At 42.9% G+C, this 15,476-nt stretch overlaps 1 protein-coding gene across 1 annotated transcript; it reads right to left on the bottom strand.

The window, feature by feature from the left end:
* Positions 1-3,574: 3,574 nt before the first annotated feature.
* Positions 3,575-14,455, bottom strand: LOC121595713. Its single transcript, XM_041919892.1, has 2 exons — positions 5,888-14,455; positions 3,575-3,727 (listed from the first exon to the last, which is right to left on the bottom strand). The coding sequence occupies exons 1-2, from the start codon at positions 14,453-14,455 to the stop codon at positions 3,575-3,577; spliced, it is 8,721 nt and encodes a 2,906-aa protein (XP_041775826.1).
* Positions 14,456-15,476: the final 1,021 nt, after the last annotated feature.

Below are 15,476 nucleotides of genomic sequence, written 5' to 3'. Positions count from 1 at the left end.
GTTGTTACCAGATAGTGAAGACAAACGAAGTTCCTGAGTCAACCGATTTGATTGAATCTTTCTATGGCGAGGTCGAAAGCAACCCAGATGTGCGGTATAAATCGCAACAATCTACCCGGAAGATAGGCAAAAATCAGATGATGGAGAGTCTGATCTTTGACGAGAACGAACAAGTGATCAAAAAAGTTTTTTTTGTGCCAACAATTAACAGAACCTACTCGATTGATTACGAATATGTGAATGGAAAATTGCATTCTTTACGATATCCTATGGATTCGGCTGCATCATCATTTACTCTGATCTACGATTATAACAAAAATGGAGAAGTAAAGTGTATCAAGGAATCGACAAAGCGAGTTCCTATGTTTGAGTTCTCCTATAATGCAGATGGCATGGTGGAAACAATGAACGTACGAACGGATCCCACGCATACATTCCAGAGAAACTTTACCTACAACGAACCAGGCTTTTTGATAAAGCTGGCAGACAACTATCTGACGGAAAGTGTAAGCTACCTGGAAACAGACTCCTACGGCCAAGGCTCTTACACACCGATCTATGAAGGTTTAATATCGAAGACGTTGTTCACCGCCCACTGGCAAAAGGCGACCAGCCCGCTTCGTAATGGTATCTATACGGAGTATCTAATGTCAGACAACATTAACCGAGCACAGGCGTCACTGTGTCTTGAGGTGCTAAAGCGTACAGGCTATATTGACGAAAACAATCTGGTGAACCGGACGTTGTACGGTGACATGAATGACGATCTACCGTTTGTGTGTGGAAAACGACTCGCTCTGAATCATCTGTCGAAGGTATTGAGCACCAGATCCTTCCCTTATCAGTACGGTCATCGGTATGACTATGACGATCATGATCAGCTTATTAAGGCGAAATATTTCCACGGATTGGAAGAGTTGAAGCTTGCACCATTGACGCATCACACATTCCTCAAAGAGATAAAAGGAATTGATGAAGCGAAATCGAAAAAGATTTGGGATGCACTACGGGAGAAATCCTTCCTGACCACCGACTGCACCAATCCCAGTCTTTGCCATGGACGTGAAGGTACCAAATCGATATTCAGTGACTTTATCCATCAACATCGCTACAGTTATCACTTGAAATTGATGCTATCGAAGGCAATCTCAGCACGGAAGGGATTGGATATAAAAACGTTTGAAGAAAAGTGTACACGATGGATTGAAGGATCGAACATGATTTTGAAAGCTTGTACGAACCTCAAGGAAGAAATGATGAAACAAAAGTTGTTCGGTGAAAGCGCGGATGCGCCTGTAGCGTCGTTGAGTGAAGGGTTTAGAAAAGCTTTGCAGAGATATAAATCAAACGTGCCAGACATTGTTGGGGTGCTTAATAATCACTTCATGACGGCTTTGGGAAGGTCGGCTGGGGATGTGCAATCGTACGAAATCGATGCGAATGGAAATCATCGAAAGTTTTACACGGGCTTCTCGCGGTATCGTTTGGAGTACCAGGAGGGCACAAATAAAATCACCAAGCTATATCGTCAGCAGTTCGATCGCGCTCAAGGTGGTAGAGAGGAATTCACCATGGCGCATGATGGTGATGGAGCTGTAATCCAGGCGGAACACAAGGGCATAAAGCACATGGCATATGACAAGCTTCTACAGCGGGTTAGTAAAATTGAGATGACCGATGGACGGAAGATATTGTACCAGTATGATGTGCGCGCAGAGAGGACATTCAAGCAGGTTCGGGGTAATGATGAAAAGGTAATGAGCGAAAAGTACTACATTCGAGACGCAAATGGATTAGTATTGATGGACATGGATATGAGCTACCTTGTGAGCGATCAACCACCCGACGTGCGAGTGACGAGCTACATCTACAAGGATCAGCAGCTGATTGGGTTTGTGCGCAACGATAAGCTGTATGGGGTCATCACAGATCACGAAGGATCTGTACGCTTGGTGGTGAGAGAGGGCGAAGTAGTCGCCGCATATGATTATCTTCCATATGGGCAGATATTCCGACGCTTCGGGACCGATTTGGACGGACAGATCTCGTATCTTTACACGGGTCAGGAGTGGGAACCGGAGACCGGGCTGTACAACTATCGAGCTCGTTTGTATGATCCCGACATTGGGAGGTTCTATCAAATGGATCCAAAAGAACAGTACCCAAGTCCTTACGTTTATGCCGGAAACTCGCCCGTTTCGTTGATCGATCCAGATGGTGAATTTGCCTTCACATTGGCTGTGCTTATTTTGGCGTTAGTCGGAGCCTATCTTGGTGCTGCATCAGCCAACAATTGTTGGAATCCTCTCAAGTGGGATTGGAGATCATCATCGACCTGGATAGGTCTGCTGACAGGTGCTGTTACAGGCGCATCCATACCCTTCAATATGGCCAGCTCGGTAGCGTTTTTTGTCGGGATGGGACTATCGCTAAGTACGTCAATTGCTATTATGGTTGGTACCGGCATCACTTTCGCCTATTTTATGATGGCGGCCAGCAGCGGTACCTGGGATCCTACAAAGTTTGACTACTCAAGTCCAGGCACGTGGAATGCGTTGATGAACGGTGTAGCAACCTCATCATGGATATTGATGAATCCTTCTTCGTTGATTAGTTCCTTTGTATCGATCACTTCAGTCGCCGCCAAGGCACTATTTTTTGTAGCTAAACTCACCATGAGTCTCGGTTTCACGTATCTTTTTGCCGCGCTTGGTCAGGGTGGTGAGTTTGACATGACCAAATGGGACTACTCAGATCCCGCACTGTACATGAGCTTCGTTGACGGGTTTACTACTGCTACCGTCGGAGTGCTGTTCCTTCGAAACTTGCCGAAACAGATTAGCAAATGGTCGGGAAAAGTGAAACGTACCGTCGATATATTCGTTGCTAACATGATTACATTCCGTGCCCAATTAGCGTTGGGGCGTGATTGGTCGAGATTGATCATGCATACCAAGAATTTCTTATACGTTGGCGTCCGCAACTTGCAAACTTTGCAGAAAGGGTTTCTAACTGTAGGATTCTATTCACTAATTGTTTCTTTACGCATGTCGCTGATATCTGAAAGCGCCATCCCTGAGTTTACGGCAGCGGAAGCATCCATCAATGTGCTCTTTTCAACTGAGCAATTTTCAGACTTTATAGTTAAACCTTTGTCGAAGGCTTCGCCCAAATTGAGGCTACCCAAGCCACCGAACTTGGCACGGATGCTCCGTTTCCGCATTCGATCGGATGCAATAAGAATCGGCAGCAATGAGTCAATTGTCTTACCAAATCATATGGAAAGATCGTCCGCATCATCACTGCATAATATGTTTAACAACTGGATGAAGTTACCATTCGAATGGTTGTTTAGTACATCGATGCGCGAAAACGAGAACGTATTCGATAAGAGAGTTTCAATGATCTCTTCACCAACAAGAAACATGGGAAAATCAGCGTTTTCGTTGCGAAATTGCTATAAAATTTATTCCGATGAGCACCTCGACGGCATGATATCATGCTTCGGACATAGTTCTACGGTGACGATAATACCAAAATTCGAAAGTAATCCACGAATTGAAAATGCCGACCATTATAAATACTGCATGCCATTGACATACGATGGACATCCATCAGCCTCTTGTGAAGGAGCGTGGTCTTCATTGGTATACACGGCGAAGGAAACGGCAAGAGTTTTTGATTTTGTCGATGGGTGGATATTACTGGCACAGGTTGCACCAATTGCCTGGAAAGAAATTAAGCTAGGAATTAGGTATATCTTTTCGCGTCCGAAACGCGACCAACAAGTGTCTCACACAGATAGGGTGGAATATGAAAAGAAAATGCTTTATTGCAGGTTAGATCATATGAAAACACAGATTAACACACATCAACAGCTAAACTGGGCTCAATGGACGTTTGAAGATCTGGCAGAGGATGTAGAAGTATATTTGAGCAAAGGGCAAGGCTCAATGAACATGTTAGAGGAGCGGATAATAGCTCTTGAAGCAGAAATAAAGGAAGATTTTATCTTGCAACGGCTTCAAAGTGTGCTAAGGGAACATAACCATTCAAGGGACAGCAGTGTGCATGCTAGAAGAAATGCGAACAGTAAGATTGACTTTCTATATGCAGGACAAACAAACAGTCATAAAGTACAAAAGGTCCTATCTGCTTTTGATCTGCTGGGTGACAACGTTAAATTTAACGCAATCCTACAATCAAAATTGAATTAAAATTTAAAAAATCCATAATACGATTTTACTAAGCAAAACTAAACGATAAAGACACTATAATATTATTATGCAGGTTTTAGATTTCAAAATATGTTTCTGATTGTTATAGATCGTCTCTAAATTGTAGAAACATGACATAATTCACATCACAATTATAAATACTTAAATGACTAATATTCTGAAAGTCTTAAAAAATAATATGCAACAAAACCCAATAAAATATTGTTTGTAAATTTACTTACGCATAGAGATAATAAATGAGCACGCTGAGAAATTTAAATGCAACAAGCATTGTTTTAGTATTTTTTTACAATTTATTCTTTTTATTTTACATGCATTGTCTTGAGATATTTTGTAATGTGTCTTTTTGCACATTGAATCGAATCGATATTACTTCTTTTAAACTTTTCGATTTGTTTAATCTTTGTAAGACATTTAATTCCGAAATATTCTTTAATTTTTCAATACTTATAGTAGCTCGAAATCGGTAATATTTTATTTGTATATTCAGAATAAATGATTAAAGCTACTAATGCTAGCTTGTAACGTTAATGCTCGTAATAATCCGCTGGTTTCTTGATGTGTCATTTCTATTGCACACATTTTCAACACACTCTGTATTCATTAATTGTAGCCATAGAGCTGGCCTTATTGAACTGCAACGGAAGAATCTCCTGCGTGTGCAATCCAAATGTAAAGTTATTCAAAGATTGTGAGTTGTTTGAGTACAGCTTATGCTGCAAAATGTGTCTACTTTCTTCTAGCTCATCATTAAGCGCAGCAATACGTTCACGCAGCTGATAGTAGAATGTACGAGAGCGTTTAACAGAAGAATGAAAAACATTAAAATCTTCTTCAATGTCTTTAAAAATGTTATCTAACCAGTTGCCGCTATTTCGGTTGTCCGCTAATTGTCGATACTCTTGTACTGTTTGTTTTAAATCTTGGAATTGTATATATATTTGTGAATGTTCTAGTGTTGAAACTTCATGCGCTTGTTGCTCCGGCTTCTTTTTAAAGAATAAATTTCGCAATCCTGATGCAATATTTCTTACTACGGTCGGGGCAACGAGAAGCAAGGTAAAGGTTCCATTCAATTGATCGAGATAGTTTACCGGTCGAATGTAAGGCGTATACATGTAAGAACTATTCGTACCAGCACAGACGGTAGTAAGGATTCCATTATATTCTATTGGATAGCATGAAGAATAGTGATCTTCAGTGATGCCAACTATATTGCTAGTGTTGTGAGGAAACACGTAAGAAAGACCATGCTGCTCGTAGCATGTGATTGTGTTTAGATGATCTGCAGAATTCGTGCGGAAACAGTTGGCTATATGGAACGGTGTTTTAGTTGGCCTTTTGTGATGTTTTAAGTAGGGATTGACCTTTCGATCTTCTTGGTCTTGTTTCCCTTGGTTTTCCATGTTGAAAAAATGTTCAAATATTTCGTTTATCCAATTTGTTACTTTGTATGAGTTAGACGTTATTGAAGATGCATCTTGTGAGCAATCTATGCAGCATTCAAACCTGATTAGCCTATTTTTATTCTTAATAGTTTCATACGATTGCGAATCGCTTGTCAAATTACTATACTTAACGCAACGTCGATGTTTTTTCTTTAAAATGGTCAAGACCAAGTTGTCTGTTATTATAATTTCGTCAATCACCTTAGATGCCGCGGAAGGAGGTTTATCGAATATTAATGTGCTTCCTGGCCGTCCTACTACTTTCCCAGTAGCAATGGCATGTTGCGTGACATCATTCCTTGAAACATGATAGCCAATCTGTTTCATTTTTCCAACGTTTTCCAACGTTATAGTTTTTAATTTTTTTTCTTTAAGAACCGTTACTAAGTTATTCATTGTGTCTAACGCGTATAGTTTTGGGGATATGGAAAGACCGAAATTGATACCATCGAGAGTACTCCACACCGTTGACGGTTTGCTCCAGTCCCATTCCCAAAAACGGGCGTTTCCATCATTTGCCATGCTTCCCGAGTAAAGCAAATATCCTCCCGTAGCACTGATAGTCATGACGATGAAACCAGCGCGCGATATGCCTGTAAATGATATGAACGCTTGATGGATAGTTCCGATCGTGTTGTAAAATGAGGCTCCTGATATGCTACCGGTGAAAAGCGCATTCCATGTACCCGGTTGGGACCAGTCCCACTTACTCGGATCCCAACTTCCGTTTGCGGACGCGATGCTAACGTAAGCGAAACCGACTGAAGTGGCCGCTGTTATACCGACAGCCGCTGTTGTACCAACGACACCGGCAAGAAAGCTAATCGAACCGGCAATACCGGCCGGAGCAAAACCACCGACGACGGCTCCCATAGTTGCTCCCAGGATTGCCTTCTTCACTTCCCATTTGGCTGGGTTCCAAGAGTTGTTAGCTGCCGATGCTCCCAAGTACGCTCCAACGGCAGCCGTTACTAGGCTCACTATTAAAAGAATAGCGAATTGACCGTCGGGATCGATCAAAGAGACTGGAGAGTTTCCGGCATACAGATACGGACTGGCGTACTGTTCCTTCGGGTCCAGCTGCAGGAAACGCCCCAGTTCTGGGTCATACAAACGGGCATGGAAATTGTACAGATTTGTCTCTTCGTCCCATTCCTGTCCAGTGAAGCGGTAATCAAGATGACCGTCAGGGTCATCGCCGTAAGAGCGAAGCATCTCACCATACGGCAGGTAATCATACGCGGCCACGATTTCGCCATTTTTAATCACTAACCTTACCGATCTTTCATGATCGAGCCATACACTGTAGAACTGATCGTTGCGTACAAAACCAACCAGTCGATCATCGGCATAAACAAATAACGTGGCTCGCACGACGGACGGGGCGTTATTTTCTGATTCTTTGCCTTCATAAATCCCTTCATACTCTATCAACGGCTTGCCCTGCACGTCCCGGATGTAGTACTTTTTCCTGCTTAACCTGCCCGCGGAATCATACACGTATTTGTACAAACGATACCCTCGAACGTCGTACTCAAATTCCAAGTATCTTCCATCGGAGAGTATAATTTTCGACGGACGATTGAATAGTGGATCATAAACGATACGCTCGATACCTTTATGTGTGGCCCGGACTACGTTACCTTCCTCGTCGTGCTCTACCTGATAGCGCGTTTCATCCAGACCAGACCGTGCGGCGAAGTTGGTGCGGTAGACGGACGCTATTTTGTTTGTATTTTCAACATATTCGAGCCGATATCGCCGAAAACCGGTGTAAAAATGCTGATGATTTCCATTGGCGTCGATTTTGTAAGACTGAACGTCAGCAGAACTGTGACCAAGTGCGCTGGCAAACTTATGGTACAGGGCTCCAATAATTGCTGGTAAATGTGATGCATATTCACTTAAGAGATCACGCAACTCTCGATTAATTGCTGTCATGCTAAAGTTAGACTTGGGGCCAATCAAACCTTCGTTCGAAAGCATTGTCCAGACCGAATTGCATGTGTCGGCTATTGCATCCGGTATATCGTCCTGGTACCATCCGGCACACAGTTGATCAAACATGTTCTTGGCAAGATTTTTACGCTGTGTGATTACACGAACCAACAAACTGCTGAGCGTTATCGCGTTCGGGTGGCCAGCAATGGTAGGATGGAATAGAGATTTCCCCGGTAAACCATGGCAATTCTTCGCACTGGTGGAATAACAGTCCGTGTGCAAGTATCCAGCATCCACGAGCTTATGCCATATGTCCGTAGAACTCTCTTGCGAAATGCCTTGAATTTGTTCGAACGTGTCTTTGCGCAGTGGATTTAACAGCTCTTCGGCACTACTTTGAAAGTATTTCGCACGAATCAATTGCCGGTGGCTTCCGTAATCGTATCGATGACCGTAGAACTGGGGAAACCCTCGACTGTTCAATGCTGCAGCAATCTGATGGCCGTACGTTCCCAGCCGACAAACAAGCGGTAAGCGAAGCTCGAGCATTGGATAGAGACTTTTCAACGGTCTGCCCTGCGAGTCTAAATATCCGGCAAACACAAGTGCGTCGTAGCAAAACTTTGCCCTTCGTCCCGTGCCTAGATGGAAAGGTTTCAGCTTCAGAAGCTTTAAATTGCTGTGTGCATGCCAGGATGCATTGAAGCGTGTGGCCTGCACGGTACCATCCCCGATCGCACGTCCACCGTACCCCGAGCCCGAATAGTCGATCGTTTCGGTTAGGTATGGATCTTCAATACGAGTCAAATATCCCGGCTCGTTGTAATGATACGTTCGCTGATATGCATGCGAAGAGTTGGGTTGAATGAGCACACGTTTCGGTAAACCAAGGCTGTTGTTATCAATTGCTATGAACTGTTCATCAGTGGCAGCATTCGAGATACCGATCAATTTACCACGATTATCGTAACTGTATCGTAAACGAAATCTTTTTCCCTTAATCGCTACAGGATAATGTATCTCGTGTATTTGATTTTTCTGATACTCGTAGTTGATAGCTAGTGATTCGTTTCCGCTCGAGTACAGTGCGCTAGTAATGATTTGTGATTGATGGTTAGATAACAAAACGTCAGAAAGAATGTGATCACCAGATATTTTTTGAATATTCTCCACCCTATGACGGTGCAATGGAGCAACACTGTTTTCTCCGTGATGCAAGAGTATGAAATTGCTCGAAGCAGGCAAATCGGATTCGTTCGGTAAATAATTGGGAAGCTCGTTCAAACTGAGCTTCACGATTCCCCTCTGCTTGAGCTTTCCCACCGAGTTGTAGGTGTAATACATCACATTACTACTATTCTGTTGAACCACGAAGCGCAGTAAACCTTCTGGTGTGTACATGTACCGCGTGTTACCTGCGTCAGGCGTTCGTTTCAGCGTTAGCAAGCCACTCTGTTTATCATATTCGTACCACATTCCCCAGGTGCGTTGCAGTTCGGTATGTTCGGGCGAAAAGTTTCTTCCAAAAAATGGAATTGTTCTGGAAAATGTGTCCGCTTGTTCGTGATAAGCTGGCGGTAGTTGCAAAACTAAGCGATCGTTAGTGTCATACATATAGGTGGTTAAATGATGATCACCATGATGCGTTTTCACGTAGCTGGCTACCTTCAGTTTGCGTTTATCATATACTAACACGTAGACGGATTGATCTGGATAATGCTCGCTTTCGTAGTAAAAACCGTCCTGAGTTGGGAAAAGGTTTGCCAAAAAATCTATACCTTGAATGGAATTGAAGTGCTGAGCAAAGGGTCCATCGATTGCAAATGACTTGCCCGGGAGTGATTGGATAGATTTATCTTCCAAAGGATTATCCATGTAAACTGTGCGACTGTAAGGAAAACCTTCGCAGTCGGAGTTCAACAGTGTAACTGTACCCTCCATTCGACCCGTCTTCCAAAATCGTTCTTCTTTTTCGATGAAATTATGTCGATAGCTAAACAATATGGATGAATTGGTGGTGTCCAGATCCGTCCATTTGGTTTTAACCGCAGGACGATTAAGCTCATCGTATAGAATTTCTTGCAAAGTAACTGTCCCTGTATCCTTCAGCTCTATTATTTGTTTTGGCATACCGAAATCCGTTAGATAAATCACCTTCATATTCACGTCGTAGAGTAAGATTGCATCAAATGTTTGTACGTTATTGCTTCTAATCTCGTATCGATTTGAACGTGATTCATTGGACATGATGAAATTCTCCACTTTTAAATGACCATCGATCCAAATGCTAAAGTGTTTGTTACTGTAAAAAACTACAATGTCACCCACGCGAGGTACGGCGATACTTTGGGACTTTACTTTTAATGTTGACTGGTTCTTCGCTATGTGCATTCTAAATTTTAAAGTAGCTATTTCTATCTGAATATCGCCCGAATACGTCGTTGCAGCATATCGAAATCGTAACGCAGATGTATCAGGAACGTACTGCATTGAACCTGAGAAGGTATTTTGTTCCATTTTTTGCAAAATTTCTCCGTATGCAGGTTGTATTTCGATGCGGCAATTGCTGATGCGTGACTGAAAGGAAAGGTTCTCGATCGATCCTAGCTTGTTTATTCGCCCGATTTCGTTGCCAAGCACGTCATAAAGTCGATGTGATAACAGCCCTGATGCGTGCAACGTTGATCGTTCCAATGCCAATGTCGTATCGTAGATATGCACATTTAAATCCAACTGTGTAGGGAAAACTCGCAGATGATCTACGTCTATGGTAGAATTAAATCCGGATGAAATGTTCACTTCCAAGCGATTCGTATTCTCTACCATAACCTCCACATATGACCAACCGCCAACGGAAAACCCAACAGATCCGTGTACTACTTTCCCATTGCAATTAACAGAAAGTGCATTTCCGATGTTTTGCTGCTTGTTGGATCCTCTCAGCCAGCACGAAACAATAAGCGAGCTAAACTGTATCTTTGGCATTAGAGTTGCACTTACGGACCCCGAACGGGTGAGATGCAGAAAATGGTTTCCTTGCTCTATTTGTATTGTTCCACCATTCCATTTCCAACGTCCATCACTTCCGATTTGGTTCTGTTCATATGGCTCAAACCCATAGTACGTCACGATTTCCTCGGAGATTCGATACGGACGAAAATCTGCAACAACTGTCTTTGCATCGCGTGCCATAAGAACACCATCGGCATCGGGTGATGTTTTGCCATTCGTATCAGCAGGTTGCACTAGTTTTACAAACTTCCCTGCAGAGTCGTAGACCGATTTCGTGCTTAAAGTATTGTTAGCATGATTATAATGTACCTTAAACCAACCAAACCGTCCTTCTGTGTTAGCTGGTGTTATCTTAACATCCGTCATCAAAAATCCACCATGGTATGGTTTGGCAGTGTGTGCGTTGAATTCGTAATAGTTTGTTAATGTTCGTCCGCGTCCATCCACAAACTCGTGCCGCCAGACGACATGTTTGCGAGTGATGCCAAACGAATCCATCGATCGTACAAATACGTTTTTACCATCGATGGTCCTGCTTATGACAGCTAGTGTATTGCTGTTGGTGTCGAAGACTTCTCCCACTGGAAGGCTCGTTAGTTTGTTTCGATGAAAGTTGAACAATTGCACTGCAGAGTCATTTGCTTGCACTGCCATGAACGCCGGATATCGTATGTTCAACTCGGTTGTGTTATTGGTGTCTGTGTTAAATACGACAGCATTGTTTGGACCGAATAAATCGAAAGTTGCGTTACGGTGCGTTTTCACTAACTGGTAGGATGGTCCAAGATTAACCGTGATGCTGTCGAGGGTGAGTTCTTCCTGAGGGATTCTTTCCGTATTCCAATCGATCCCATCAAACAGTACTTTATGGCTGGCAGTAACAATGTATGCATCGTTCACTAGGACGCCAAACTTGGATGGATCGATTGCGAAAGGTATTTGGGATGTAATGTTACGATATAATTCCTGCAGCTCAGAGTTGATCTTTTCATACGATTCATTACGATTGCGCCTCTTCTCTTCTTCAGGTGCGTTGGGTTGATCGCTGATATCCTGTTCTATCTGTGCCTTAATTTTATCGACTTCATTCATTATTTGTCCGTGATGGCTAATAACTTTCAGTCGAAACTTTTCATTATCCAGCTGATAGGCAAACACAAACGTATTTCCTTCTGCTTCGGGAGGATTAAATGTGTATGTATGAAGATCTTCAATTAGAACATCGATCGTCGATTGCCGGTGAACTTCATGCTTCCAGTTCAGATGCAAAAGATGCAATCTGGCGTACATTTTGAAACCATCCAGAAACAGTGAGCGAAACACGATTATATTATGAAACATTTGCAACGCATCCAGCTTAACACCCTTCTTAAAGTCACGCATGATTGCTTCGGGATGATCAAATCGATCAAAGAGCGATGAGCTACTTTTTATCAGATTGGCAGGAAACGGTAAAACTACACCAGTCCAGTCTCCATTGCGCCGTACAAACATGCGCAGCTGACGATCGTCATATGTGAGGAAACCGTGCGTGAAGAAGTGTATCAGTGACGATTTTTCAATATCGAACGGTTTCAATGCTTTCCATCGTCCCTGTTGCCGTTCAATAACTGTCACGCGTTGTTCCTGTATAGCCAACAGAAAATCATGACCGGCTCGAATGGACGTGTCCTTCGGTAACTTTAGATACGTTGGAATTGCTTGCCAAACATCGGGTTGGGTTTGGTGAAACAGACACAGCTCGGACTGGGTTCGTTCGTGTTGTAGCAAAACAGCGAAAAATGACTCACCAGTATACATCTCGTAATGAATCACCGGAAATTTTCCAAGCGGAGGAATAGATGAACCATTCACTGCAACTGTGTCGGAACCAAGGTGGTCTCTTAGTTGAATGCGCACCTGACCGTGTTTAGTGATGTCACCGACCAACAGATATGTCGGGCCGTAGGCTGTACGAGGATGGGAGTGGATTTTGAAGTGATTAATCAGCATATTACTGTCGATTTGTAGCAAAGTGTAATCAAATATGGCGATTAGTCCATTGGGATACATGATTTTACTCATTGCACCATTCGGCCCTTCGTAGTCAAACTCCAGCGCAGTGTGGCTTTGCTGTGTGATACGTTGCAAGTGTACCTTATCTTCCTGCTGTATATAATGCAGCACTGCTGATTGGTAGTAGCTTAAGGTACGAATAGTATAACCAGTTAGAAGAGTGCTATTGTACTGATTTGAATAGGACAACTGGAGCGATGCTGTATTGCTAGTGGAAATAGCACTCAATTGGTAGTCATTTGTTAGGGGATCTTTTGTGTAAGTATATTCCATCCACTGATCAGCACGATCGAATTGTCTTACCAGGTACCACACTGATGGAAGACGATCTTTCAACTCACTACGTTCAGTCATAAATGGCCAATGTTCAGATCCGCTATTCATTTTTACTGCTTGTTTGTCACCATATGTTCCATAGATAAAGCTTTCTCCATTGCCATCTTCCAATGTCCATTGATTAAGAGGACGATTGAATGTAATAGTCATCTGCTCGGTGGATGCAGTAGAAAAAGTGATGATTTGCTCGTTTGAATCATTACTAGTAATAGTAAGAGGAAAGGATGATCCATCCTTGATTAGATAATAGCGATGTTCCTCTGGAAATATGCTATTCCTTCGATCGATGTACACACAGTCCACTTGTAGCGACCATCCAACACCCATTGATCCCGATATCTCGGAAGCTTCTTGGTAGGTGATAAATTTCACAGTAGACATTCCAAATAACTTTCCCACGACAAGCAAAGGAATACCGAATTCCAAGTTACCATTCATTGGATTGACGGGTTCGATTAGCAAAGATGTCTCCAGTTGTTCGCCCAAGGATGCTTCCACAAGCGGGGCCGTTTGGGAATGAAGAGCAAAAACTGATTTGATTTCTTTACTAGATTGTACCGATTGATCATTTCCGTCGTTCTCGTTCGCTTCTTTTACTAATGTTTTTGACGATGCAAGACAAAACGACACCAAAGATCGACCACTAGCGGCTATTGCTGTGACATTGTGTCCATCAGGAATCGTTTTGATAATCTGGGCGTAACGTAAATCTTCGTTTTGATCTGAATTAAACGGGACCTGCTCAAATCTTCCGTCCGACATTCTGAATCCCATGATACCTTGCGGTCCAGTAAGCCAAAGTTCATCTTTTCCATCCCGATCTACATCAATCAAGCTAGCACTATTCCAAACTTTCTTTCCACGACCGAAAACTGCCAGTGACGTGCTTTGAGCTACAGCACGGTAGTGTGTGTTATCTCGCTGATACAGAAACATTCCAGAGGAGTTAAGATGCAACATGTCACTGTACTCGGTGCTATCAAAGATATTTCCAAACAGGATACGTTCATCATGAGCACTTGAAAATGGCACGTTTTCTGCACGACCCACAAGTTTGGGATGATAATTGTTGTCGAGCATGTAAACGCTTACACCGTCTGAGGATCGCTCGATGATAGCCAACTGCGCGGTGCCATAAGTGGTTGCCAATTCGAGCCACGTTGAATTTAACTTCCAGATTTCCGGTAGTGTCGGCGAATCGTACAACTGCCACAATGGTCGTGGACCACCTTTTAGTACAGCACTCTCCTGCATCTGCTCGAATCTTATGGCACCACGTTTATTTCGCGTCAGTATGCCGATCGTACCGGCAGCAGCATAGATACGTCCCATCAGAAATACCGTGTTGGCATCATCCCATCCGTACCTATTGCGATATTTCGCCTCAGAACAATAATGGCGCAAAGTCAGATCGCTTCCTTCCATACGGTAAAACTGCAAGCCTTCACGATTCCTCACCAACAGCCAACCAGACTCGTCGACGAAAAATGAGTTACGAAACTCGCGCTGCTTTCCGTCGAAAAAACCATCGCGAATCCACAACGCCTTCCACTCTCTAGACTCGCCTTCCAATCGGTAGCAGTTCAATGCTCGCTGATTTCTTACCAATAAAACATGCTGGTCAGATATTTTAGTGTGAAACACCTCGAATTCATCACCAAAGGACACGCTCAACAGTTGCTGATACTGTAGACGATTTCCGTTGTATCCCATGGCGTTTACGGCACTTGCTAAGAACGACCTTTATTCCACTGATGCTGGTTTATAACTGATCTTGCTGTGGATGCTGTTGCAACCGAAGTTGTGGATTTTTCCTGTTATCAATATAATTGGGGAAATCCAGAATGTAATAATCGCTCGCTGATGCTTCACTCCGTCTCGAATATCGCGTTTTGTTTTGTGCTGACTATTTGTACTGAGTCCCGCGATGTGAGTTGTATCTGTCATGCTTCATGAATCTTCCTACTAACAGAGGTTAGAGAAGGTTACGATGCTTTATTTTTTGTGTAATGAAATGATAACAGGGGTGCTACAGTCCGTCGCAGTATTGTTATGTATATTAAAGTACTGTTGTAATGCTATTTAGTAATGTTCTTCATCCATTCCATTAATATAAAACATGATTGAACATCGAGCTTTGAAATCTATAACAAATGATGCTGTCATAGTAATGAATGGCTCACTATTTTTATGTTCTATTATATTTATATAATTTATTCCTATTTAAGTGTATTACGTGTATACGCGGGAGGATAGTAAGCTGTTGCTCCGAACGCGTCGCGGACCCGATCCAAGCGGCATCGCTGAGAGATAATTAAGCTTTTCCCGTTGTTTCCCCCCCTGACATACCAACGAACGGTGTGTTTGTTTCTACGCGATGCGTTATTCTCTGTTGTTGTTGTTGCCTTTAACGCTGTTACCGCAAGAGCTTGAAGCAAGAAGCGTT

Source organism: Anopheles merus, chromosome 3R (genome assembly GCF_017562075.2).
Source record: "Anopheles merus strain MAF chromosome 3R, AmerM5.1, whole genome shotgun sequence".
Lineage (NCBI taxonomy): Eukaryota > Metazoa > Arthropoda > Insecta > Diptera > Culicidae > Anopheles > Anopheles merus.
This window is presented reverse-complemented; position numbering and strand designations above follow the sequence as displayed.